Below are 26,102 nucleotides of genomic sequence, written 5' to 3'. Positions count from 1 at the left end.
CATCCAAACGGGAGGGCGGGTGAGGAACAAAATCGATAGGACCAGTTGCGATATGTTTACCTCGATCCATTGCGTTGCTTGCAGTTGATGAAGTCGACGATCTTGAACGTGCCATCGAGATCAGATCCTTGACGCCTCTAATCCCCACGGACGGCACCAATTGACAAGGGATTAACTTATCAATGCCTACGGGTTGTAGACTAGGATTTAGTTGGAAGTAGATGGCAAGTAGATGTCGAAGGTTTCAGCCGAAAAGTACTCGATGATTATGAAAACTAGGGTTTGAGAGACAATGATTCGATGCTTTCTTTGTCCCTCGACTCCCCCTTATATGGGAGGTGGAGCTGAGGGATTCGTATTGTACAAGTTACAGAGTCCGGGAGGGTTTCCAACTCATCCCGTAAGATTACAAATATTATCTCCTAATACAACTCTAGCTTTCCTTAATAACAACTTGGGCTTCCGATTCTTCTTATTCTTCGAGTCGTGGGCCTTCAGTAAACCCCGGGTACTATCTTCGGCAGGCCCATTGGGGATGCCTATGTCACTTGGCATAACTTGTGATTTGCTATGTTTTATGCAGGGATCAAGATGATGATCAAATGGACATGAAGATCATCAAGCTCAAGACTAATTGAAGATTAGCTTGTAGTTTTAGGATAGATCAATATATTGTACTTTCCTTTTCTTTTCTTTTTTCTATTTTTCCAATTCTTGTAATGTGTTGCATTATTCCTTTATTTCAATTGTGAATATTGTAAAGACAATGTATATTGTGTGATAATCAATAAAGCTCAAGGTTTTCTCTAATGAGCTTTACTTATTGTTTGTATTATTCATAATGTGTATTATTTATTATTTACTTAATGAATTTCCTCACAATTGAAATATAGGGTATTTATTTAATGTTTGAATTTGAAATTCAAATTCAACTTTTGGTTGAATTCAATCATGCAACTTCAATTTGAATTCAATCATGCAACTTAAGTTTGTGATGCAATATCCCTTCTCTCTTCTCCAAAACCCTAATTTAGTTGAACAAGAGCAAGTTTGTCGCACTCTTGAAACCCTAACCCTGTAAGGTGTCGAGGGAGAAACTTGTCACCCTTCGATGCAGTTTTGTTTTAAAAGCGTGAAATTTCCCCAGAATTTACGATGCAATGCATATCCCTTTCTAAAATCTACTCCTCGATTGTCTCTAAATCTGGGACATTACATCATCTAACGATAGAGGCCAACTATTTTGCCAATAAGCCAATACATACCACCAAGGATTTTTTTTTTGGCGGTGCTTTTGTTTGTGCATGGTGTTTGGGAGTATGATCACTTCTTCATATGCAAGAAAGACTAAACCAGAACGATTTTTTTTTCCATCTATTTTGAAATGCACGGATGCTAAGAGGTATCTTGCATATGGAGCTTGTGGACATACACAAGGCGACTACCTACACATGTATGTGTGCGGTGGTGGCAGTGTTTGGATCAACCTATTTAGGGTCTGTTTGTTTGGGCTGTGGCTGGCTGGCTATGCAGGGAAAGCTGCTGTGCAGGGAAAGCCGCTGTGTAGGAAAAGCTGCTGTTTTGAATTTTACTGTTTGGCAACTTAGCTGGCTGTCTGGCTGTGAATAAATAAATTGTCTAAAATACCCTTTAATGTCATACGGACATATTTTTCTGATTTATTTGTAATACTTCCTCCGCTCTGAAATAATACTTGTCGCATGTTTAGTGAATCTGGACATATATTGGTGAATCTGGATATACATTAGTTTTAAATTTGTTCGGCAGATTCGCTTGTGTCTCTCATGCATGGTAGGTAGCGTTAATCAAGAAGTAGTAACAGCTGCATGCAGCAGCGGGCCAGCATAATAATTAGCGCGCAGCGGGTAGTATTATTTTGTTTTCTACTCCGTAATTGTAAAGGAAGAAGCAGCAGCGCGAGCGTTAGCGCGCAGCGCGAACGTGTGTCGTTTCGGCCAGGGAGCGGCCGCTCGGTGGCAGTTCTACGTAAATACTATGAAAAATAGGGACAAAGGGTTATACCATTTGGATCTTTAAAGAGGAAGCTGCGGGAAGCCACGCGAAGCACCTCGCGAGGTGCTTTTGCTCGCCTGTGTATTTCGCTCCGTGGCTTTGGAAAAGCCTGCAGCCAAAGCATACTGTTTGGTTGGTTTGGTCTGCTTATTTCTGTGGAAAGCCAAAAAAAGCCCAAACAAGCAGGCCCTTAAGAGCACCAAAGGAAGCTGGCACATCATAGATCCTGGCATGAAACACAACGAGATGGTTTTCTAGGATCCTCAGAAGTATCGATTGCATGCACTGGAAATGGAAGAATTGTCTATTTGTCTGGCAAAGGTTGTGCAAATGACCTATGTCGTAGTTGAAGTTGTGGAAAATAATGGCATGTGGATATGGAACCTTCTTTTTGTCATGGAGGGATCTCACGATCACATCAACATGCTGCACCACTCTTTGATTTTTGCGGGACTTGATGAAGACCATATTTTCGAGTGAAACTCTGAGATAAGGGCCACCAATATAAGAAAGGGTACTACCTAGCCTATGGTATCTATCTAAAATGATCGACATTTATGAATACAATTTTCGCCTCTTTAGGTCAGAAGAAATCTCGCTTTGATTTGTGCCAGGAGTCGTAGGAAGGATGTCAAGCGGGCATTTGGTGCTCCAAGTTTGTTTTGCTATTTGTCCAGCACCTTGCTCTTGTATGGTGGACATACTAGATGTGGAAGGTTATGGATGCTTGTATTATCATGCACTTGTTTCTTAAGAAGATTGTGCATCTTAACTATGCGGAGGCAGGGTGTAATACTTAAACCTTTTGAGTAATTAAGTCGCCCTTTATCGAAAAATGCACAATAAGATTATCAAGAGTGTTTGTGTTGATCCAATTATTGTTGATCACATGTATGAATAGCAATACCCTCTTGCAAAATTTGATAACTCGGTGCCGACCAAGTTTGCTTATCTCCTCACCATAATTTGGGAAATATGTGACGAAGTTGTTCACTGCCACCTACAGGATGATCTAGTTGAACATTTGTCGGTGCTCAAAGAAAATGATGTCTGAGTCTTGACCTAGTTGAACTTCTTAAATTTTAACTTATTTTGAATTTTTGTATGAATTATTTATTTTTATGTTTTAATTATCGTGGAACTAATTTATGTATTAAAAATAATGTCTCCAATGGTGAGGATGACTCATTGGATGCTATCTTTTTCGTCCAAGCAATCAAGCTAACCGAGAATGAGTGGCTACCTCTTAGACATCATACACTCAACCAATAGGGAGTGGTGTTTTGGAACATGGGAGCATATGCTCCCTATATTTTGAAATACATCTTACATATATTTTGAAGTTCAAAAAAATTGAAACAAAAAATCTGCACGTACATCTTCACGTGCTACGCGCTCACAAAGTCGTTTCATAAAAAAATGAACTTATCATGTGACGTGTGTAAAAAAGACAAAATTCAGTGCTGAAAATAATGCTTTTCACATGATAAGTTTTCTCTTTTTTACATAGGCTACAAAAAATATTATTTTTTCGTGAAACTTGACGCATACACATATATTATGGAGATGTACATGTAGAATTTTTTGTCAAAATTTTTCCACACTTCGAAATATGTTTTGTTGGTAGAGGGAGCATACGCACCCGGGAGCCAAATTGAATTTCCGCAACCAATAGATACATCAATGATGCCATTTGTGACCCATTTCACAAAGACAAATGTTATAAAAAAAAACACTATGGTATGTGTGCTTTAAAGTTATTTATCTTTTTCCACTTTTTGTGTTCATAACTTGTGGTGGTCGTATGACATCGCTGCTCTTTTTTGTTTTTCATCCGCGGCGGCATCCTAACTAAGAAGGTGGTGTCATGCATTGGCATCCTGGTGAAGGCTTCACTGGACAACACGTTGGAGCAACTGGCATTAGCATCATTGCGTACAAGATGGAGACGGGTGCCCGACTATCCTTCATCAAAGAGGGTGGAAGGACTTCCTCAGGTGAAGAACTATATGTTGGACAAGTTGTGCTAATCACTGTCCGGACCAAGCGCAACAACCTGGATATGATGTTTTTCATTGACATCATCCGAAAGTAAGCTTCATTCATGCGAGTTCAATACCATGAGCTCAATAATGCAGGTGTGTGGATGAGCGACGGGAAAACTTGTTTCTTCATGCGAGATCACTAAGAGCATCTCCACAGGCAGCCCCGGTAGCTATTTGGGGACCGGCGTGGTTTTGGGATCACACCGGCGCGTTCCAAAAAGCGCCGGCACGGTTTTGAGCCCAATAAAAGCGTCGGCAACCCCGTGTTGGTCGCTTCACGAAGGGCGCGAATTGAGCATGTTGGCGCCTCCGGCACGTCGGTTTTCACGGGTGCAGCCGCATTGGCAGCGAGGGGCATCATAATTGCGATGCCTCGGCTGTTGTGCAGCCGGCCGCTGATGAAACCATCGGTCCAAGCGCAGACGTCGTCGTAACTGCGACGCCTCGGCTGCTGCGCGGCTAGTTGGCACCACTTATTAGTACGCCCTCCACCGCGTTATCCCTGTACACTCCACCGCCGCCGCGCTATCCTCTCCTCTCCACCACCGCCGTATTCCTCTGCAAAACAATGTTGGGACGACTGCATACAACATATTAGATGCTTGGCCGTAACGGCCGCACGCCGCCATAGGTGTCGCAGCCACCACCGCAGCCACAGCCCGACGCCGAGATCGACTTCAACTCCGACGACTATGGCGACTCCCTTTTCGACGAGTGGAACGAGACGTACATAGCAGACGCAAAAGCTGAGGCGGCGGAGGAGGCGGCGCAGTGGGGCGAGCGGCAGCTGGTCCCTGGTGACCCGGAGCAGGCAGCGATCTTGGCCTCCTTCAACGCAGCGCTTTCGGAGGCTGAAGGAGGAAAAGTAGGAGTTCTTCAACGACGCCAACTTCGACCACGCCATTGAGAACTCGTGCCAGCGGGCGGCCACGGAGGAGGTGGGACGTCTCCTCATGGCGGCCGAGCGACAAAAGCTCCTTGAACTCAACGCTCAGCGCCATGCCGAGGCGGCCGCCCGCGAGCAAAAGAGGCTCACCCAGAACGAGGCGTCTCGCAAGTGGCTTGCGTTCTGAGGGGCAGCGCTACCGGCAAGCTCCAGCGTCGCCGGCGGCCATGCTCCACCGCCAGATGCGCGAAGCAAGGACGGAGTGGCGGGCATGGACATAGGTGGCAAAGGGGAAGAACGACGATGAGGCAGGCCCATCACACGCTCCAACCGACGGCCAGTAGATTAGGGTTCGGTCTAATTTAAAGTTCAAGTTTCATTAAGTTTAAATTCGAGTCACTTTTAGATAAAACTAGTCTAAAGCATATGAATTTTATTTTTTAAAATATTTTTATATTTAAATTTTTTTGGAGGCCGTCGGTGTGAGAACAGCATCCCTAAATAGAGAATGCAGTGTTAGCGCCCCTTATACAGCAGTGTTGATGCTTATTTAGAGAGCACTAGTAGAGATGCTCTAACGTGGGCTCAATAATGCAAGTGTCTAGATGAGTGGTATGATAACTTGTAGCTGCCACGCCTGGGATTTGCCGATTTTTCCGTTGGGAAATACACTAGTGTGTCGGGTAATATGGGCTGGCATGCTAGTATGTTACTGCGGTGTGTAGTCTGCATGCCACCAGTTACTGGTAACTGGCGGTGTGTGCCGCACACCACTAGATCATCCAGATATGGCTTTTCAAGATCAACACATACGAAGGAAAATAGCAGAGTGGAGGTGTGACAACGCCTAGAAAGGTTCCTGGCAAATCTTTAGAACATGATCTGTGTGAGCAAAATTGTAGAGAGAGTGGCTGGGAAGATTGACATATTTGAATCTAGTGTACATTTTCTCTACAAGGAGGCGTGGTATAAAGCTTTTGAGTTCTGCTGCTTTACTGGAAGATTATGATTCATCATGATTTATGTATAAAACTGTGTTTTCCCTTATTTTTGCAAGTTTAGTTCATTCAGCTTTGAGTTCGGATTCAGTTGAAGTTTAATGGGTGGTTTACTAACTCCTCTAAAGAAAAGGCAAGAAACTAAACATGATACTATTACAAAAAAAAGTATAAAATCAAGCAAGAGACCACATCCTATGGAAACTTTCACCGTCCTTTCTTATTTGCTCATGCCAACACATAAACCAATAATGTTTGGACTTCAAAATAACACGGGGTACGAATTCTAATGATAAACGAATTATATGTTGCTACTAAGTCTGTTGATTCCTCCCATCTGCTCCTTTCCAATGTTTAGTCTGTCGCAAATTTCGACATAAATTTTTTCTTGGGCCTCAGCTGGAAAAGAAAAGTGCAAAATATGTAAAAGTCAGTATAAAAAATATCCATTTACGGACCAAATTCTAAGCATGTATTTGTCACACACAAAATATTTTGCACAACTGGTAGACCGCAGATCTAAAATATGCATATTTTGCAGAAGCACGCTGATGGGTCTTGCTACCGATTTAATTATAAAAACTCTAAATATCATACAAATATTGTGGATACTAATTTCTAAAAAATATTTTGAACAATAACACATATAAAACACTTTGACAAGATGGCTCACCTCATTGCTATGTCCACACTTCTTCTTGCGGCAATTCACAGCCCTAGAGGGAAGGCGTGCGTAACACCTGCAAGGCAAAATGGTTCAAATATCAGGGATGCACGAACAAAAGGATAAAATTAAGTATGCCTTTATCTTGGTTACACCGTTGAGAAACAATATATTTTCAGTATTTTAACAGTTCTGGGTATTTTTTCTGAGTTGCAACCATGTGCAAGCAGCAAAACCACAGTTGATCACATGTGTAGTAAAATCTCGGTTGCAACCCATGGCTACCTCCAAGCATGCCGCAATTCAAGATTTAGGAGTCGGCTCAAAAGTAAACTAATTCTATGTTGTTTGAGAATTAGCAAAGCTATATAAATAGAACATAGTATCTAATTGGTTCATGTGGTATCTCCTACCAATTGCCAATTATAGTACATAAAAATATGCACTGGTAAAGAACAAATCTTCATAAATCCTATAGTAACTACAAACAAATCATACTGAAAAAGGGCAATTTTCCTTGAAAAAACAACTGCCAAAGTAGATAAAGTAGGGGACTGGTATTAAGCAATTATAAGCATGCACATAATCTACTCAAACATATCGAAACAATCAGATATAGTAATCCACGGCAACTATTAGCACATACAAGGCCAAAGAGACCACAGACACAAAGCTAATTCACAGCGTTGCATGCATAGGCCTCCACAGATAGGACAGCAACAACGACGTATTGACAGAGTGAGGAAAAATTCAGAGGGTGCATACTTGCGGCAGACCATCTTGTTCTCATTGTATTTTTGAGCGAGGATTCGGAGATTGGGCTCAAGGTTCTTGGGGTAGCCACCTCTGCTTCCGCCGCGGAGGCGCAGCACCAGGTGAAGCGTGGACTCTTTTTGGATGTTGTAGTCGGCCAGGGTTCGACCATCCTCAAGCTGCTTGCCTGCGAAGATTTTTAAACATAAGACCCTCGGTCCGGCTTTATAAATAAAGTCTTCCCGGCAAACGATCCAACAAAGTCATACAAGACACACACTCACGCACACAGTATCCCGCAGGCAATAACAAGTTTGTCCCAACCCAGGACTAGGAGAGAACCAAATGAGAGATACATAGCTGAACTAGCCAACACAGACACGAACTAAAAGATAGAATAGCAAGGGGAAGCTCAGGGTGCAGCCGCTGTCTGGGTCCTCCGCTACTCAGCTCGCAGTCTCGCATAGAGTCTCCTGACGTCGTCCACCGCCGCGTCTAGCATCGCCCGGTCCCTCTGTCTGACCAGAACCCTCCAGCACTGCATATGTATCAACATGTGGTAAAAAACATCAGCCGGGTTTTCGATCATCTTTCCTTCCATAGTAAGCTTATTGCGTATAGTCCACAGAGTCCAGCACTGGGCTGCGAACGTAAACCAAACTAGCCTACGCATCAGGCCGTAGAGGCCCTGGGCGATTGCAATGAACTCCCCCGGCCCGGCGGGGTTCCAGTCGCAGTGGAGGAGCTCCCTAACTCCAGCCCACATCAATCTGGCGATGGGACAGGAGAAGAAGATGTGATTGCAGTCTTCCACCTCCTGACAGAGCGCACACCTCCCATCCGATGGTCCATGTCTTTTGGCAACTTGGTCGCATGAGGGTAGACGCCCACGAATCAGTTGCCACAAGAACACACGGATCTTGGGAGGAACCCTAGTGCGCCAAGCCTCCTTGAAACAGGTAACTGCCGCCCCTTGCGTCAGTGCCAAATAAACCGATTTGGCAGTGAAGGCGCCTGAAGCGTCAAGTGACCAGGAGACCGTGTCCTCCTCCACCCCTGGAAGCCATCCCATGGCCTCCCGGCATAGGTTGTCCCACTCAACGGCTTCAGCAGTGCCAAAAGGCCTCCGAAACTCGACCTTCCACTCCCCAAGGTTCACCTCCTGAGGCGCAGCATCGGCCACAGAAATCAGTGGATCAGTACAGCAGCTAAAAAGGCGGGGAAATCTAGCCATGAAGGGCCCCCTGCCCGTCCACCAATCTAGCCAGAACCTGGTACGCCTACCATTGCGCGCACCATGCTTGGCACCCAACTTGAAGTACCATTTGATTTTTTGAATGGAGTTCCAAAATTGGGAGCCCCTAGCAGGGACATTACCATCAAAGAGGTCCCGACCCCTCAGGTACTTAGCCCGAATGATGTCTGCCCAAAGCCCCTCGGCATCTTGGTACAGCTTCCAAATCCACTTGAGCATCAAAGCGATGTTCATGAGTTTGGTGTTGAGGATTCCCAACCCTCCAAACGCTTTAGGCTTACACACCGTAGCCCAATCAACCATGTGATACTTGCTTTTGTTGCCCACTCCTTCCCAAAAGAAGCGGCAGCGTGGTTTGTCCATGGCCTTATGAGTGCTATCAAAGAGCAGGTAAAGGCTCATAGCAAACTGCGGGAGGCTGGAAAGGCAAGAGTTGGTCAGCTCTAGCCTACCCGCCGAAGCAAGGAAGAGTCCTTGCCATGGGTCCACCCTGTGCCCAATTTTCTCCGGCAGGAAGTTCCAGTCCGCTACCCTAAGCGCTTTGTCACTAATCGGCAAGCCCAAGTATTTAATCGGGAACACCCCCCGTTTGCAATTGAGCATGCCAGCCACCCGGAGTTGAAGTTCTAGTGTGACCCCCATCACCACCACTTCACTCTTGTCAAAGTTGATTTTGAGACCCGACATATTCTCGAAGCATAAGAGAATAGTCTTAAGGTTCGTAATCCCTACCCCAGTAGGCCGGATCAGAACCATAGTATCATCAGCGTACTGTAGATGTGTCACCCCCCCTGGGATGAGGTGCGGGATAACCCCCTCAATATGTCCCGCGGAGCTATCCTTAGCCAGAATGGCCGCAAGCCCATCTACAATGAAGTCAAACAGAACCGGGGATAGAGGGTCGCCTTGGCGGACACCCCTAGCGTTACGGAAGTACGGGCCAATCTCCCCATTGACATTGATGGCAGTCTGGCCACCCTTGACCAGCTGCAGTAACCGGTGGACCACCCTCGCAGAGAATCCTTTCCGGAGTAGGATTTCCTGAAGGAAGTCCCAGTTAACTCTGTCGTAAGCTTTTTCGAAATCCAACTTGAGTAGCAAGCCCTCTTGCTTCCCAACCCTGAGTTCATGCGCAATCTCATGAAGAGCAAGAGCACCCTCATGCAAGCATCTCCCTTTGATGAAAGCAGATTGGCTCCGATCAATCGTCCTGTGCGCTAACCTAATCGCATACGCCTTGGCCACGAACTTGAAAATGACATTAATGAGTGCGATAGGCCGGAATTGCGTGATCCGCTCCGCCCCCTTAACCTTCGGGATGAGTGAGATAATCCCGAAGTTAAGGCGAGCGATGTCAACCCTCCCTAGGGCGAAGTCATTTAGAAGTTGAAGAATAGGGCCCCGAAGGGTACCCCAGAACCGCTTGAAAAACGCCACCGGGAAACCATCCGGTCCGGGAGCCGATTCCGGCTTCATACTAGCAAGGACCTCATCCAACTCCTCAGCCGAGAAGGTGATCTCTAGACCCCAGTTCTCCTCAGCCGAGATTCGCTGCTCCTCCTCCCATAGGTCCGGACCCAAGGCGAAGACCCTCTCCTCCCCTTTCGTTCCCATCAGACCCTGATAGAACTGATAAACGTGTTCCATCAAGGCCCGCTGCTCGTCCACCTCACCTCCCTCGGTGATTAGGCGAGGGATAGAGCACTTGCGCTTGCGACCATTCGCAATAGCATGGAAGTAAGCGGTGCACGAGTCCCCCTTAAGGGTCCACTGGGTCCTACTCCGCTGCCTCCAGTACTCCTCGTCAACTCGATCCAGCGCCACCAGCTGGTCCTCGAGAAAGTAACGAAGGGCCCAACCCTCCTCATCCAGACCATTGGTATCAGCCACCCGGTCCAAGTCCTCCACCTGTCGCAACAGGTTGGTACGGAAATCCCGTTTTTCCTTTCCTAGATTGGCCCCCCAGCCTTTGAGGAATTGGCGAGAGTTCCGTGAGGTATACTGCCACATCTCGACGGCGCACCGATGAGGCCCGCGGTCAAAGATGAAGCAACGAAGCTTTTCCCCCAAGAGGTCCCCAAACCCTGGCACCCCAAACCACCAAGTCTGGAAGAAAAATCTCGACTGTCGGACAAGGGTGTCCTCCCCACTACACAGCAACAGGGGGGTGTGGTCAGAGCCAACCCTAGTAATTGCCGTGAGGGAGCAAAGGGGAAACACCGCCTCCCAGGCCGGCGAGACCAGCACCCGATCCAGCACACACTGGGTGGGACGTAGGCGGCGATTCGTCCAAGTAAAGCGAGCCCCTGCTCTAGCCAATTTCCGTAGGGCCATGGTGGCGATTGCCTCGTTGAACCGCCTGACCCTGGACCAGGAAATTTTGTCGTTACTCTTATCGCACGCCGCGCGGATCAAATTGAAGTCGCCCCCAACCACCACCGGATAGGGCGCCTCCACCACGGCTTGAGTCAATTCTCCCAAGAATTCCTCAGAGCGACGGTGATCAGCCGGTCCGTAAACCAGGAAGAAGCACCACTTCATCTTGTTAGACCGCTGGAAAATCGAGGCTGAGATGAAGAAGGTCCCCTTCTTCCATTGTCCAACCTCGAAGCCTTCATCCCGAAAGCCCAGGAGCATACCTCCTGAGTGTCCCACTGCCGGGACCCAATCCCACGCGAATTGTCCTCCCACCTCAAGGCTGCGCAGCTCTGGAGCTGAGAACTCCGCCTTAATCGTCTCCTGGATGGCGACGATGTCCACCCTATGCTGCCTGAGGTAGGATTTAAGTTGGCCACGCCTCCCTGGCTCGCCAAAACCCCTCATATTATAGATGAGCGCTTTCATTTCTGCAAACTAGAGGTCGAGCCGCGCCCCTTGCGCACCGTCAACCGGGGTCGGCGCTCCCGAGCGCGAACCCGCAGGTTACGAAGAGTAATAGCGTCATCCGACGAGGCCTGGACCCCCGAGTCCGAGTCCTCCGGCACGCCTTCCGACGCCAAAGGAGGATCGACATTCTCACCCTCAACAGCCCTAGTAGCGTTAGCCTCCCTAGCCAACCGCTCCAGCTCATCCCGTGCCTTGCGCGCTGCCGTCGCAGCCAGCGCCGCCTGGGTGAGCTCCTTAGCTCTAACGAGCTGCAACGCCTCCACCGGCAGGCCCTTACCAGGGGCAAAAACCATACCGCTGTCCACAATAACGGAAGAAAGGTGCGAGTCGGACAAGGAAGGAAGAAGGGAGAAGTCTGAGTCCGTACCTGTGGCCGTGGGAAGCTCCAGGTTCTTTGCCGCTGCCCTCGATTGCGCCTTCTTCATCACGTCCGTAGCCGCCCCGCCCGCGTTCCTCGAGCTCTTCCGCACCGGGGTCGCCGGCACCACCGTCTTCCTGGCCCTCTTGGTCACTCCCTCCGTCGGTGCCGGCACCACCTTGGTCCTCTTGCCTTGCACCAAGGAGATCGCCGCAGTCAGCTCACCGTGTAAGTCCACCGCAGCCGCCGGCTCCTGGGCAGACCCACCCGCAGCCGCCGCCCCCAACGGAGCCAACGCCCCCACCACCATGTCTTCCGCCGCCGAGATCGGGCTGGCGGCCTCGATCGTTGGGCTGTCCTTCAGCCACGAACCCACCAGGTCAGTGACTTGGGACCCCGTCTCCCCTGAGACGAGAGAAGTCTCCTCCGCGCCCAAGGCCAGCAGCGCGGGAGGTGGCACAGCCACCTGCTTCAGGAGGCTCCCGCCCTCGTCCGCCTCTGCGAGGATGGCGAACCTTCCCAGGCCAGTGATGACCCACAAGTATAGGGGGTGTATCGTAGTACTTTCGATAAATAAGAGTGTCGAACCCAACGAGGAGCAGAAGGTGTTGACAGGCAGTTTCGATGAAGGATTCACTGTAAATGCTCACAGACAAGTATTCGGGGGTTTTGATATAGCAGATGAAATAAGTACAAGTAAGTAAAGTGCGAGAGAAATAATTGCAGCGAGTGGCCCAATCCTTTTTAGCACAAAGGACAAGCCGGTTTGTTTACTTATAATGACCAAACGTTCTCGAGGACACACGGGATTTTAGTCTAGTGCTTTCGCTACATGCAGCTGATTAATCTTCATTGTTTTGATAAGTGTTGTGTGGGTGAACCTATGCTAATGTACCGCCCTTCCTAGGACTAATACATACTTGTGATTATACCCCTTGCAAGCATCCGCAACTACAAGAAAGTAATTAAGATAAATCTAACCACAGCCTTAAACTCGAGATCCTGCGATCCCTCCCTGCATCGATATACCAACGGGGTTTAGGTTTCTGTCACTCCGGCAACCCCGCAATTGGCAAACGAGTACAAGATGCATTCCCCTAGGCCCATAAATGGTGAAGTGTCGTGTAGTCGACGTTCACACGACACAACTAGAAGAATGACATCACAACTTAAATATCATAACATTGAATATTACTCAACCATAATTCACTACTAACATTTAGACTTCACCCATGTCCTCAAGAACTAAACGAACTACTCACGAGACATCATATGGAACATGATCAGAGGTGATATGATGATGAATAACAATCTGAACATAAACCTTGGTTCAATGGTTTCACTCAATAGCATCAATAACAAGTAGAAATCAAGTACCGGGAGAGTTTCCCCTATCAAACAATCAAGATCAAACCCAAATTGCTACAGCGGTGACGATGTCCAGCGGTGGAGATGGCGGTGATGATGGTGGAGATGATGATGATGGTGATGGAGATGATGTCCAGCTCGATGGCGGTGACGATGGCGTCGATTTCCCCCTCCGGGAGGGAATTTCCCGGCGGATTCCTGCCCGCCGGAGAGCTCTTTCTCTCTCGGTGTTCTCCGCCCCGCGAGGCGGCTGTAACCCTTCGTGAGGATTCCTCTCGTGGCTTCGGTATTCGGGGCGAAGGGTTTCGCGAAGAAAAGGAGGCGAAAGGGGCTGTGGGGGCCCCACACCACATGGTGGCGCGGCCAAGCCATGGGCCGCGCCGCCCTATGGTGTGGGCCCACCTTGGGTCCAGCTGGCTCCCCCTTCTGGCTTCCTTCGTCATCTGGAAAAATAGGATTTTTGGTGAAATTTCCTTCCACAGTTGATCTTCCGCAATATTGCATCCTGACGGTGCTTTTTCCAGCAGAATCCCGGCTCCGGTGCGCGATCTCCAAATAATCATGAAACATGCAAAATAGATGAAATAACATAAGTATTGTGTCCCAATATGAAATATATCAAAGAATAACAGCAAATTATGATATAAAATAGTGATGCAAATTGGACGTATCAGCCAGCCAGCGCAGGGAACGTCAGCAGGTTGGACCCGTATTGGTCCGCCACCCTGCCCAGCTGCGGCGCGCTGAAGGACCCCACGTTGCCCTTGTGCTGGGAGGTGCCCGGGCCCCCGCCCGACTTATCGGCGCTCTTCGCCTTCTCCTTGTGTTGCGGTCAGAAACCCACCGGCGAGCAGCGACGGGCAACACTGTAGAGCCGGGAGGCTCCCGGGATCGCGGGCTGGCCCCGGTCCCTCCGAGCGACGGCCCGCAAAGACTCGGCACGCACGTCCGATGCGTCGGTGCAGGGCGTGCCACCTGACCTATACCTGGTCGGGAAGGTGTTGGATGTGCCTCGCTTAGTTTCCTGCATGGCATACACGTAAACATTAAATACGAGTTTCGATCGGCTCTCGGGTTGTCCCGTGAATCGGCTCAAGGAGCCGATCCACCCATGATCCGTACGAGGTGTACGATCGGATGGTGGTCCTGCTTGATCAAAATAAAGCTAAAACGACCTACTACGATTTAGGGTTTTCACCGCATAATCGGAACATCCTACTCGTGATTGAGCCTGGCGGCCACGCACGGTGATCGTAAACCGACCCTAGACAAGGACTAAAAACCAACACGAAGTTGATCCTCGGAACATCCTGTCTAGGGCTAGCAAACTACACCTTACGCGCCACTCGGATCCTTCAACCCGTTTGTAAGGCCTAACTATGCAGATATTAAACTAATCCTTGAAGAACAAGGAGCAATCATGACGGATCGGATCTACTAAATAATGATCAAGCGGGTGCCGCCCTTACACCCAAGATAGGTGTTAGGGCGGCTAGATGTCTAAGGGTTGCATGGACGAAAGCATATGATACGATGAAACAATGCTAACCCTAAAACATCTATGATAACTACGTGGCTCGCCATCAACAAGGCTTCGATACGAGCAACGCATGAACAGCGAATAAATGTATCGCCTAGATCGCAAGATACGATCTAGGCAGACATGATGCTTACCCGGAAGAAACCCTCGAGACAAGGGAGTTGGCGATGCGCATAGATTGGTTTGTGGTGAACGTGATTGTTGTTTATTTCATAAACCCTAGATACATATTTATAGTCCGTAGACTCTCTAATGTGGGAATAATCCCAACCGGGCACGAGCCCAAACTCTATCTAACCGACACGTATCCTACTATATTACAGGTACACGGGCAAACTAGCCCAAACTTTGCATATAAGGCCGATTCATGTATTTCTTCCATGTATATTCTTCAAGCCCATCTTCAATCGCGGCCCACCTCTGATCCGGTCAAATTCTGGTGATAACACATGCCCCCTGGTTTTGGAAATGACAATTCCAAAATCACTCTGCTTTTTCTTCGTCGGGTCATGTCGTGGCGTCTTGCCTCCTCGACTTCATCACCAATCTAAAAAATCCTTCTTAAAATGAAGGAGTGTTTTCATTTAACTTTGTCGATAGTCAAAGTCAAGCACTCCCCAAAAGAGCCGATGGTATTACATCAGCCTCTACGATAAAACAAGAGTAAGGCCAACCTAACTGCTCCTCCAAACGGTAACCTGCAACCCCCATCTGAGAAAGCAAACTCAGATCCCCAAATCGCCGCCCAAGCAGCCCCACGAATCTCAGGTCTCAACCACGCCGTCCCAATTCCTCAGCGCATCAAATGGCGGAATCATCCAACGCCAACGCCATGGTCTCCGGTCTGAAGGTAATCCTCAACCGCCTCTTCGCCATCCGAATCAATGTTAGGATTAAACAGCAAACACCTGAATTAATGCCTTATTCCGTTATCAATTTTAGGTTTCAGATATCCTGCTGCCGCACCCTTCTCTCCCAAACTCTATGTGTCTTGGCCCCCGTTCTTCCGAGAGTCCCGCTCACTTAATCTCATGCGAGGCCAATAGAATCCCCTTCGTGAACCAGAATTTAGATCTGACTTCCTGGGCCGACTGCCTGCGAGCCTGGCCTAATCCTCCCGAAGGTTGGGTGGCATGGTACAGTAGAGTGTCCAAAACACACTACGCTACCTGGGATACGATAGGGATAGCCGATGCCTTGTCATTATCATTGTCTCCTCTTGAAAAGAATGAGAACATCCTGAAAACCATCGGCTACTTTTGGTCTGATGCACTAAATTGCTTCATGTTCGGCCATGGCCCCATGACACCAACTCTGCTGGACGTGGCCATGATCACAGGCTTGGACATTGCATCCCCAAGCCCCTCTGCCTTTAAATTGCCAAAGGTCCCTTTCACCCTTTCCTCCAAAACAAAGTGTACAAGCTGGGGCGCCTACCTCAGGCGTTATATGAAAAACAAAGGCCTCGTGACGAAAGAGAGCACACGGCTTTCTTGAACTTCTGGCTGGAGCACTTCATATTTTGTGGTCCTTCACTCGCCCCAACCAAGAACTACCTCTCCCTGGCCTATGAGCTCGCCAAAGGTACTCAACTTGGCCTTGGAAAACTGCTCCTTTAAGAAGTCTATCGATCTCTTCAACTGATGTCCGTCAAACTGTTCTCCCAAAGGACAGTCAAAACAGGAGGCCCCTGGTGGTTTATTCAGTTATGGGCTCAATTGTACTTTCAAAACCAAATCCCAAATTTCCCACCTTTGGCCACCTGCACCTTCCCAGATGCAAATGGGAAGGATATCCGATGCACTAGCTATGGCCAAGCTCTGTATAGTCTCCCAGGCAGCAGGCTGATCCCCAAGGAAGCAGCAGAGTGGTTCAAGATTTTCTTCCAAGGCCTCGGACAACCCCTCGTTCTTCCCCTATACTCGAATCGGAAATCTTTGAGAACCCAGTCTCCTTCCGATTAGACAGCCTTGCCGATGACGCCAAGCACCCGAGCACTCCGTACTCTATCATGATCCGTCCTTGCTTTCTCCCGGCTTGGCATGAGTACCTCAAACAGGATCATCAAGCCTCGGTTATGAGTCTTACCAACCGGTGGTAGTAGCCCGGCAGCTTGGCCTCGGGCAAGTGCCCCCACACTTCTTTCTCCACCACCCGACGGCAAGCGGGGCTGAACCGCCCGACATTCTTATCGGCCAAAGGTGTTATACCTTCTTTGACGCTCTGGCCATTCCAATTCCTCATAACCTCTGTTTCACCACCACTACCAATGGCTTCGAGACTTGGTGGTCGATGTGGAAGACCCACGCCTTCAGAAGAGCTCTAGGACCGTTGCTGAAGCAACTTGATGCTGAATATGACGTCCCTGCACACCAGGTACCATTACATATAAATTACTTGCAATGGCTCATGATGATTGTCTGTAACCTGACTTTATTCCTTGGCAGCAACAGGATGGCCCAGAGCCCACACAAGCCGACGGCTCCCCTTTCAAGTTCCTTCCACCAGCCCCGGTAGTTCTCTTCTGTCAGAGCTCACCTCCCTTGAAGAAGGTCATAATGCAGAGCCAACCGATTTCACCGAAATCGGCTCCCAAGAGTAAAGCATCCTCGGGGTCAGTTGCCCCCCGAGCCTCAACCCAGGCGAGGAAGGCAGTGAGGAAAGTAGCTGCCAGAAAAACCCTGAAGCGCAAAGCTCCTGTCCAAGCAAGCTTGCATGTAAGCTGACTCGTGTCTTGACCAAACACATTTGCCTTCCCAATCTTTTGTAACATGGCTGTACCTCTTCTTTCAGACTTCCACTGAAGAGAACTCCAGTGAGGAAGCACAGTCCAGCCCAAGGGACTCCACCCCGGGCGATTCTGAGAGATCCACCACACGTGAGCCGGACGGACTCGCCGGCTGTCGGCTTCTAGGAAAAGGTCGACTCCCGAGCCTCGCTGACCTTCAAGCTCCGATCAAAACGGGGTCACGCATGAAGCGTCGATGCGTCAAAAGGGCTCGCAAAGACCCACGAGTTTCCTCGCCGAGCCAGGAAGTTTCAAATGTAATTACCTCAACAGCTCATATTCCATACTGTCCCATTGCTAATTGGATCGGCTCACCATTTCTTTTGCAGACTAATGGGATCTCTAGCGGGGACGTTGAAGAGGTACCGATGCCATCCGCCACGCTCGGCCTAACCACCTCGCCGATCGTGGCTGACCAAGTGGCTAACCTGGCCCAGTCCACCGAAAAGCCGATTGTCACAACATCGGCTGCCCTTCCTTCTTTGGGAGAGGTACGCTCCACTCGCTCGGGCCTACCCTTTTCCTTTGTTGTATGCTCATACTGCTCTTGTTCGTCTGTCAGGGTTTTGATCTTTCAAGCTTGCTGACGTTCGATCCCGACTCCATCAAGCCAGCTACTTCCAAAGCAGGTGAAGAGCCAAGCCCTAGCGCGGTCGATGGGCCGCTCCAGCGTCTCAAGGTTTTGCTCTCCTCCTCGGTCGAAACCCTAGTCGAAAACCACGAGGCAGTCAAAGGCATCCTCGAAGACATCTAGCCCCATCTCCCGGTGACGCAGCAGGTTAAGCTTTGGCCGGCTGTTACTTTGTCGGTTTTCAGGTCAAGGGTGCAGTCGGCTCGTCAAAGAATTACTCTTCTCCGCGCCCAGCTTCCGTTGAGAGCCGATATTGCAGACAAATGTCAACGGCTCAACGAGAAGAAGGCCGCTTTAGACGCCAAAACCGACACTTCTACCAATAGTGCCGAACTCGAGATCTTGCGCAAGGAACTGGAGGACCTTGAAAAGAGGGTCAGGGAGACCAAACAACTTATCCAAGACAAGGAAACCCTCATTGCTCGCTCTCAAGAGGAAGCAAAAGGCCTCACAACCGATCTGAAGACCGATCTGGCTGAAATTCGTGCCCTGAGCAGTCAGCTGGTGACGGGCAGAGACGAGGATGACGAGGCTGAGATCGCCGAGGTGGATCGAATCCGTGCCGATGCCCTTCACGCCCTCGACGCTTTTCTTCAGTAGAGCCTCTTTGTGCAAACTGATGAATGTTTTGCTGAACTTGTTTCGCTGAACTTGTCTAAAGTCGACGCCGTGCATCGGCTTTTTATAGGTACTGATTTTTTTTTTACTGGCCGATCTTTCCATCGGCCCCCAATATTTCACTGCACATGTATCGCACATGTTCCTCTGACTAGGTGCCCCCCGAGCCGAATCTGCCAGGTAACTGCGGATATCGGCTCTGTAGTTAGCTAAGGCACTGTATCTGAACGTCGGCTCCGTTAGGACCAATGTTGACTTCTTCCAGCTCATCAGCCGACGTAAAACCGCTGCCCATTAGATCGACGTTGAACACAGGCAGAACGTATGGCGAGGATAATCTTGGCCGATTGCTGGGATCGGCCTCCATGTTGATTGAATCGCTCAAGGAAGGTTTCGCAACATTCGTCCATAGATTTTTGGGAAGTGTCGGAGCCGATCGCGTGGAACGGCTCCTTCCTTGTCCTCGTTATGAGAGCAGCTGCCCTCGTCTCCGTCCTTACCAGAGTGGTGCCCAGGTCCTATCATGTTGATGTTGAACGAGAATCCTGGCTGGCACCCTCCAGGGTAAGTGTACTCCACCATGTTAACGGCGGGGAAGGGGTGTGTGTCGACCTTCATGGCGTATCGGCTGAAAATTAGACGCCCTTGTTCTATCGCCATTTGGACCTGCTGACGCCACACCCTGCAGTCGTTTGTGGCATGGGTGAACGTGTTATGCCACTTGCAGTATGGCTTTCCGTTCAGCTCCTGCACCGTGGGGATCTTGTGGCCTTCGGGTAACCTTAGCCGCTTCTCCTTAAGTAAGAGGTCGAAAATTTGCTCAGCCTTGGTGACATCGAAGTCAAACCCTCTTGGAGGACCTTGTGGCTTAACCCACTTACGGGACACGGGGCTTGCCCCCGAGTCCATTCAGCCACTTGCTACCTCTTGATCTCCCGCGAGCCTTCATCTTCATCCGCCTCAACCAGGACCACCGCACGCTTGAATTTATCCTGGTATACATCCGGGTGGCGCTGTTCATATGCCGACAGCCTTCGCACCATGTGCGCCGGTGAAGGATAGTCTCGCTTGGGAGGCCACGTCCTTGATCGGTGATGCGAGACCCACCACCGCCAACTCGACCGCTTCTTTTTCAGTCACATGAGCCGAATAGCATCGGTTCCTAACGGTCCTGAAGCGCTGGACATATTCGACACTCGTTTCTCCGCGCTTCGTCGTACTTGTGCTAGATCGGCAATGCCAGCCTCGGAAGCCTCTGAGTGATACTGCATGTGGAACTGCTCTTCCAACTGCTTCCAAGTCCGGATTGAATCTGGTGGCAGCGATGTGTTCCACCCGAAAGCCGACCCTGTGAGGGACTGTGCGAAGAACCTCACACGCAGCTCATCTGATGCTGAGATCGTGCCCAGCTGTGCCAAATATCGGCTCACATGCTCGATGGAGCTGGAACCATCCGATCCATTAAACTTGGAGAAATCAGGGAGCCGATATTTGGGTGGTAGCGGGATCAACTCGTACTCGTTGGGGTACGGCTTGGTATAGCCGATTGTCCTCCTTTTCGGCACCATGCCGAACTGGTCTTTTAGGATTGTACTGATCTGATCCGCGGTGATGGCTGCAGGCGTCGAACTCTGAAGATTCGCCGGGGTGGCATACTTAGCCAGCCATGCTTGCTTTTCTACCTCTGAGCCAACTGCAAGAGCTGAGCTCTGGAGGTTTGTCGGAGTGGCATACTTAGCTAGCCACGTCTGCTTCTCAAGATATGTTCCCGAAGTTCCTCCTGCTGTTCCAGAAGTCCCTGCTGTTGCAGTCTGGTTTGTGAGCGCCCAGTTACTGCAGTCTGGCACGTATGTGCACGTGTATCCGTGAGGGACCTCCTTAGGTGCCTCATGCAAGAACTGGTACTCACTAGGGTCACCACCGATCTTGTAGACGACGTATGCCGGTGAACTCGGCACTTCTGGTGCTGCCAACGCGAATGGCAGCGGTGGACGGGACTGGAGTGGCATCTCTCCTTGATGAGTCCCCGAGCTGGTCCCGACGGAGAGTACCGATGCCTCATGATTTCCTGGATCACGCGAAGAGCGACACGCTCCAAAGTGTTCACCGGGCTCTCGGAATGGCGGTGCAGCGAATGAGCTACCATGAAGTTAATCTCTCGACGCGAGACCTGGTGCGTTCTTCTGACGGGGCGGACAGGTCCACTCCATCTAGCGCGCCTTCAGGTAAGAACCCTTTCCACCTGATGCCATGTGAGCGGGTTCTGTGAAAAGAGCCGATGAGGTCGGCTTCGAGGATCGCTTTGACCTCGTCATGCTTCTTCTTGAGCTCCTCGGTCAGATCCTCGTATGTGACTGGAGTGCCTTCCGCCATCTCAGATGTAGATGGCGATGCAGTTGATGTCGAAGATTGTCCCACCGGGCGTGCCAGAATGTGTTGTGGTCAGAAACCCACCGGCGAGCAGCGACGGGCAACACTGTAGAGCCAGGAGGCTCCCAGGACTGCGGCTGGCCCTGGTCCCTCCGAGCGACGGCCCGCAAAGACTCGGCACGCACGTCCGATGCTGGTGCAAGGGCGTGCCACCTGACCTATACCTGGTCAGGAAGGTGTTGGATGTGCCTCGCTTAGTTTCCTGCATGGCATACACGTAAACATTAAATACGAGCCTCGATCGGCTCTCAGGTTGTCCCGTGAATCGGCTCAAGGAGCCGATCCACCCATGATCCGTACGAGGTGTACGATCAGATGGTGGTCCTGCTTGATCAAAATAAAGCTAAAACGACCTACTACGATTTAGGGTTTTCACCGCATAATCGGAACATCCTACTCGTGATTGAGCCTGGCGGCCACGCACGGTGATCGTAAACCGACCCTAGACAAGGCCTAAAAACCAACACGAAGTTGATCCTCGGAACATCCTGTCTAGGGCTAGCAAACTACACCTTACGCGCCACTGGATCCTTCAACCCGTTTGTAAGGCCTAACTATGCAGATATTAAACTAATCCTTGAAGAACAAGGAGCAATCATGACGGATCGGATCTACTAAATAATGATCAAGCGGGTGCCGCCCTTACACCCAAGATAGGTGTTAGGGCGGCTAGATGTCTAAGGGTTGCATGGACGAAAGCATATGATACGATGAAACAATGCTAACCCTAAAACATCTATGATAACTACGTGGCTCGCCATCAACAAGGCTTCGAGTACGAGCAACGCATGAACAGCGAATAAACGTGTATTGCCTAGATCGCAAGATGCGATCTAGGCAGCATGATGCTTACCGGAAGAAACCCTCGAGACAAGGGAGTTGGCGATGCGCCTAGATTGGTTTGTGGTGAACGTGATTGTTGTTTATTTCATAAACCCTAGATACATATTTATAGTCCGTAGACTCTCTAATGTGGGTAATCCCAACCGGGCACGAGCCCAAACTCTATCTAACCGACACGTATCCTACTATATTACAGGTACACGGGCAAACTAGCCCAAACTTTGCATATAAGGCCGATTCATGTATTTCTTCCATGTATATTCTTCAAGCCCATCTTCAATCGCGGCCCACCTCTGATCCGGTCAAATTCTGGTGATAACACCTTGTCACTCGCCCGTCTGCGCTGCCGGTTCCACGCTTCCCCATCGGTACTCCTGTCCTCGGACCCGAGATCGTCCCCATCCTCGTCATCCCGTGGTGCTGGCGGGCGAGGCGGGCCGTTCGAGCCCCCCGCACCGGCCGCCCCCAGCTCCGCGTGAATCCCCAAGGTGAAGGGCTCGCCATTCACACATAGCTGGACAGTCCCCTTGACCCTCTCAGGGTATCTGCATTGGAACCGCATGCGCACGGGCTCCGTCTTCCACTTCTTGAGCGACAGCTCGTCGACGTCCACCGGACGACCAATCATTGTCATTGCCGCCATCAGACGGTCCTTGACCATCAAGTCGCCCGGCAGGCCCGTAATCTGTACCCACACAGACGGGAAGGCAGGGCCAGGCCGCGGGCTCACAAACGCCTCACGGATGTCCACATCGCACTTGCTGAGGGGAAGATAAATCTTACCCCGCCTCGTGCTCATCCTCAGCGTCTCCCTCGACGGAAATCTCACACAGAACTCCGTGTCCGACACCCTGGACACCTGCCAGTCCCAAAGGTCATCAAGCAAACTCTTGAGCTCGTCAGAAAGCTGCAGCGCCGTGAGGGGCGCCGAGGTGAAGTGTATCACGGCCTCAAAGAGCTCCCCTTCCGCCTGCGCCTTGAGGGGTTCCACCTCAATGTTGAAGAACCCCCCGCCCGTGATGGCGTGGCCATAGGACTGCAGGAGCAACGGCCAGCCACGCGTAGGGCATCCCGCCGAAACATGTCCGGCCTTGCTGCAAAGAATGCACACAGGATCATTGACACAATCCGCCTGGAAGTGTCCCTCTTGGCCACAGCGAAAGCACTCCCCTCCCACCGTGCCCGTCGCCGTCCCTCCAGCCGCCTTGTTCTTCCCCTTGGCCTTGGTTTGGGGCGGCGCTCCCTGCGCCACACCCTTCATCTTGCCACCCAGGGCGTTGCCACCACGCGGAGCACCCTGCTGAGCCCGGGACCTCTGCCCCTCGGCCTGACGTGGCCGCTGCTCATCGTGCTGTTGGCCGCGGCGCTCCTCGCCCTGCCGGCCCCCGTCCCGACGCCCACTCGGGTTGTTGTTGAAGCCGTCGTGCCCGCCGCTCTCGTGGAACCGGCCCCCACCAGCTCCCTGGCGACCTCCGCCGTAGTTGTAGTCGAAGTCGGAGCGGCCGCCGCCGTCCGCCCGCCCGCCCGCCGTAGAAGTCATTCCTGCCTCCACCGTCCGAGCGCCCTCCGCCGTCCGAGCGGCCACCGCCGTCCGCCCGCCCGCCGTAGAAGTCGTTCCTGCCGCCACCTTCCGAGCGCCCTCCGCCGTCCGAGCGGCCACCGCCCTCCGCGCGGCCACCCTCAAAGGGACCGCCGCCGTTGCTGTTGTTGTAGCCGGATCTCCCGCCGCCCTGCTCGTCATGCCGCCGCTTCCGGCCATCGCCGTATCCGCCACCGTTGCCCCCACTCCCGCCTCCGCCGCCGCCACCCGCCATCGCCACCACCTCCGCAAAGGAACGGGAAAGAGGGAGAGGAGCTGGGATGCGGAAGAGAGTGCGGAAGGGTAGGTGGACACCGCGTCGTTTTCTCTCGAAGGATCTGGCCGGGAACCCTAGCTCGGGGTCTCTGCATCCTTTAGGAAGCCACAGCCACCGCTGGGCTTGGGCCCCACCAGGCCCCGCCTCCCTCGGCCCGTTGGCCACCACAGAAATCCGCCCCTGGTCGCCACATCCCATTGGCGGGCCCAGTGACAGGAATGGCTGGTCCAACGGATTCGGCCCGAGCTCACCCCGCGGCCCAGAAGAGGGAGCGCCAAGTGGCCCAGGCCCATCTGGCGCCACCGAGGCAGTGCGAACCGCAGCGACGGAGCGCCGCCGCCCCGACGACTCCCCGCCCGCCGGCGACGAGGGCCGCCGCAACACCACCGCCGGGGAGGACCCCCTGGTCCGGTCACTGCGCCCTCCGCGCCGCTCCGTCTCCCTCCGCGAGGCTCCCAGCCCCCAGAGAGGAGACGCAGAGCTCCCAAACCGCGAGAGCCTGCCGCCCGGCGCGAAGGAAGGCCGTCGCCGGAGCCGACCCCGGCCACCGCTCGACCCGCCGGCGAGCGCCTTCTCCAGAAAGCCTACAAACGTTGGCCGGTCCGAGGGACGGCGTGGGGACGAAGCTTCAGAGGAGGACCGCTCCTCCTCCCCGGAGGACGAATCATCTCCGTCGCTCAACCCCAACGCCGCGGCCGCCCCGCCCTTCCTCGCCCAAAACCTGCCTCCGCCGCACGCCGACAGCCGCCCCGGAGCCGAGGCGGAGCCCCTCGCCGCCTCCCCCGAGGCTCTCCGCCGTGCGCCGCCGGCCAGATCTCGAATTTGAAAATCGCCTTCGTCATCGCCTATGCCCGTCCGTACGGGCGAACCGTTATCCATCACCTACTACATGTACAATCCTTGCCTGCGAAGATGAGACGCTGCTGGTCCGGAGGGATGCCTAAGATTAAACAAAACAAAGCAAATCAAAAACTTCACTAGAGGATGTTAATTTCTTGGATTTTATGATGAGATCAAACATGAAATCAGAGTAATTCCTACCAAACTTATATTCTAACAAGAAGCACGAAAACTAAAAGGCCTACAACATTATCAAATTGAACCCACGGATGAAACAGAGATGCATTAGCTGAAAAAGAGATCTAACTGCCAGTTATATCTGCCAGTTTGAGAGAACATGGGAACATGGATGACGCTATGAACTCCATTCGACAGATCAATTGATAAATCAGTCGTACTAGACTAGATTAATGCTGTATATGGGCGGACAAAATAAATCAAACAAGCAGAGAAAGAGAGAGAGAGAGAAGCTGGCCTGCTTTTGAGCAAGGATGCACGAAAACAGATAGAGAAAGTAACAGCTTCTGGCCGGAGATTAGACAGGCGTGATCGGAGACGAAGAGTTCATATGTATACGTACCTTCCTTGTCCTTGATCTTAGCCTTGACGTTGTCAATGGCGTCGCTGCTCTCAACCTCGAGCGTGATTGTCTTCCCCGTCAGCGTCTTCACGAATATCTGCATCTTTGCGTCCCTCGATCTCTAAATCTCTCTAGCCGTTTGGTGGTGATCGACGTTGGTGTAATGGTATTGAGCAGCGTCGCGGATGTGGTGTCCTTCTAGGCTAGTCATAGTGGGGAGTAACTTAGACTAATAACATGACATATGTTACTAGTCTAAGTTACTACCTCCATAGTGGGTAGTAACTTATATGTGGTGTCATGCATTGTATCATTTACTATGGTGTAGACTCAACTTGTCTTAGGGTGTGTGATGTTATGGTAACATAGCTAGTTACCACCTCACTCTCTTTCTTCATTCATTGTCATGCCATGTCACCAAAATACCTTGGGTTGTGTGATGTTACTAACTAACTCCCACTATGAGCAGTCTTATAGGGAGTAGCACCTAACTCAGGCGCTACGAAACCACCCGGAACCCTAGGTAGGTAAAGCGTGGCCGCTACGATTGACACTTGGTCGGACCAAGGCATGTTGCATTATTTTTTTTTTGATAGGAACGGCGGAAGCTTTATATTAATGTTATGGTCGGTTTGACCTATACACGCAGGAAGCCCACTGGTGGCTAGTTGTGGGCTTAGCCCAAGTAAATTAGGGGCTTAGCCCAAGTAAATTAGGGTTTAGAGGAGG

The 26,102-nt window shown here is 51.0% G+C and overlaps 1 protein-coding gene across 1 annotated transcript; it reads right to left on the bottom strand.

Moving 5' to 3' along the window:
• Positions 1–6,317: 6,317 nt before the first annotated feature.
• On the bottom strand, positions 6,318–25,485 carry LOC124656829 (ubiquitin-like). Its single transcript, XM_047195502.1, has 5 exons — positions 25,374–25,485; positions 24,858–24,893; positions 7,393–7,567; positions 6,637–6,703; positions 6,318–6,362 (listed from the first exon to the last, which is right to left on the bottom strand). Exons 1-5 carry the CDS (start codon positions 25,474–25,476, stop codon positions 6,318–6,320), a joined length of 426 nt encoding a protein of 141 aa, XP_047051458.1. The 5' UTR covers positions 25,477–25,485.
• Between the last annotated feature and the right edge of the window lie 617 nt (positions 25,486–26,102).

This window comes from Lolium rigidum, chromosome 5 (assembly GCF_022539505.1).
Source record: "Lolium rigidum isolate FL_2022 chromosome 5, APGP_CSIRO_Lrig_0.1, whole genome shotgun sequence".
NCBI classification, from domain to species: Eukaryota; Viridiplantae; Streptophyta; class Magnoliopsida; order Poales; family Poaceae; genus Lolium; species Lolium rigidum.
The sequence above is the reverse complement of the archived record's forward strand: the minus strand, read 5'-3'. Positions and strand labels throughout refer to the sequence as shown.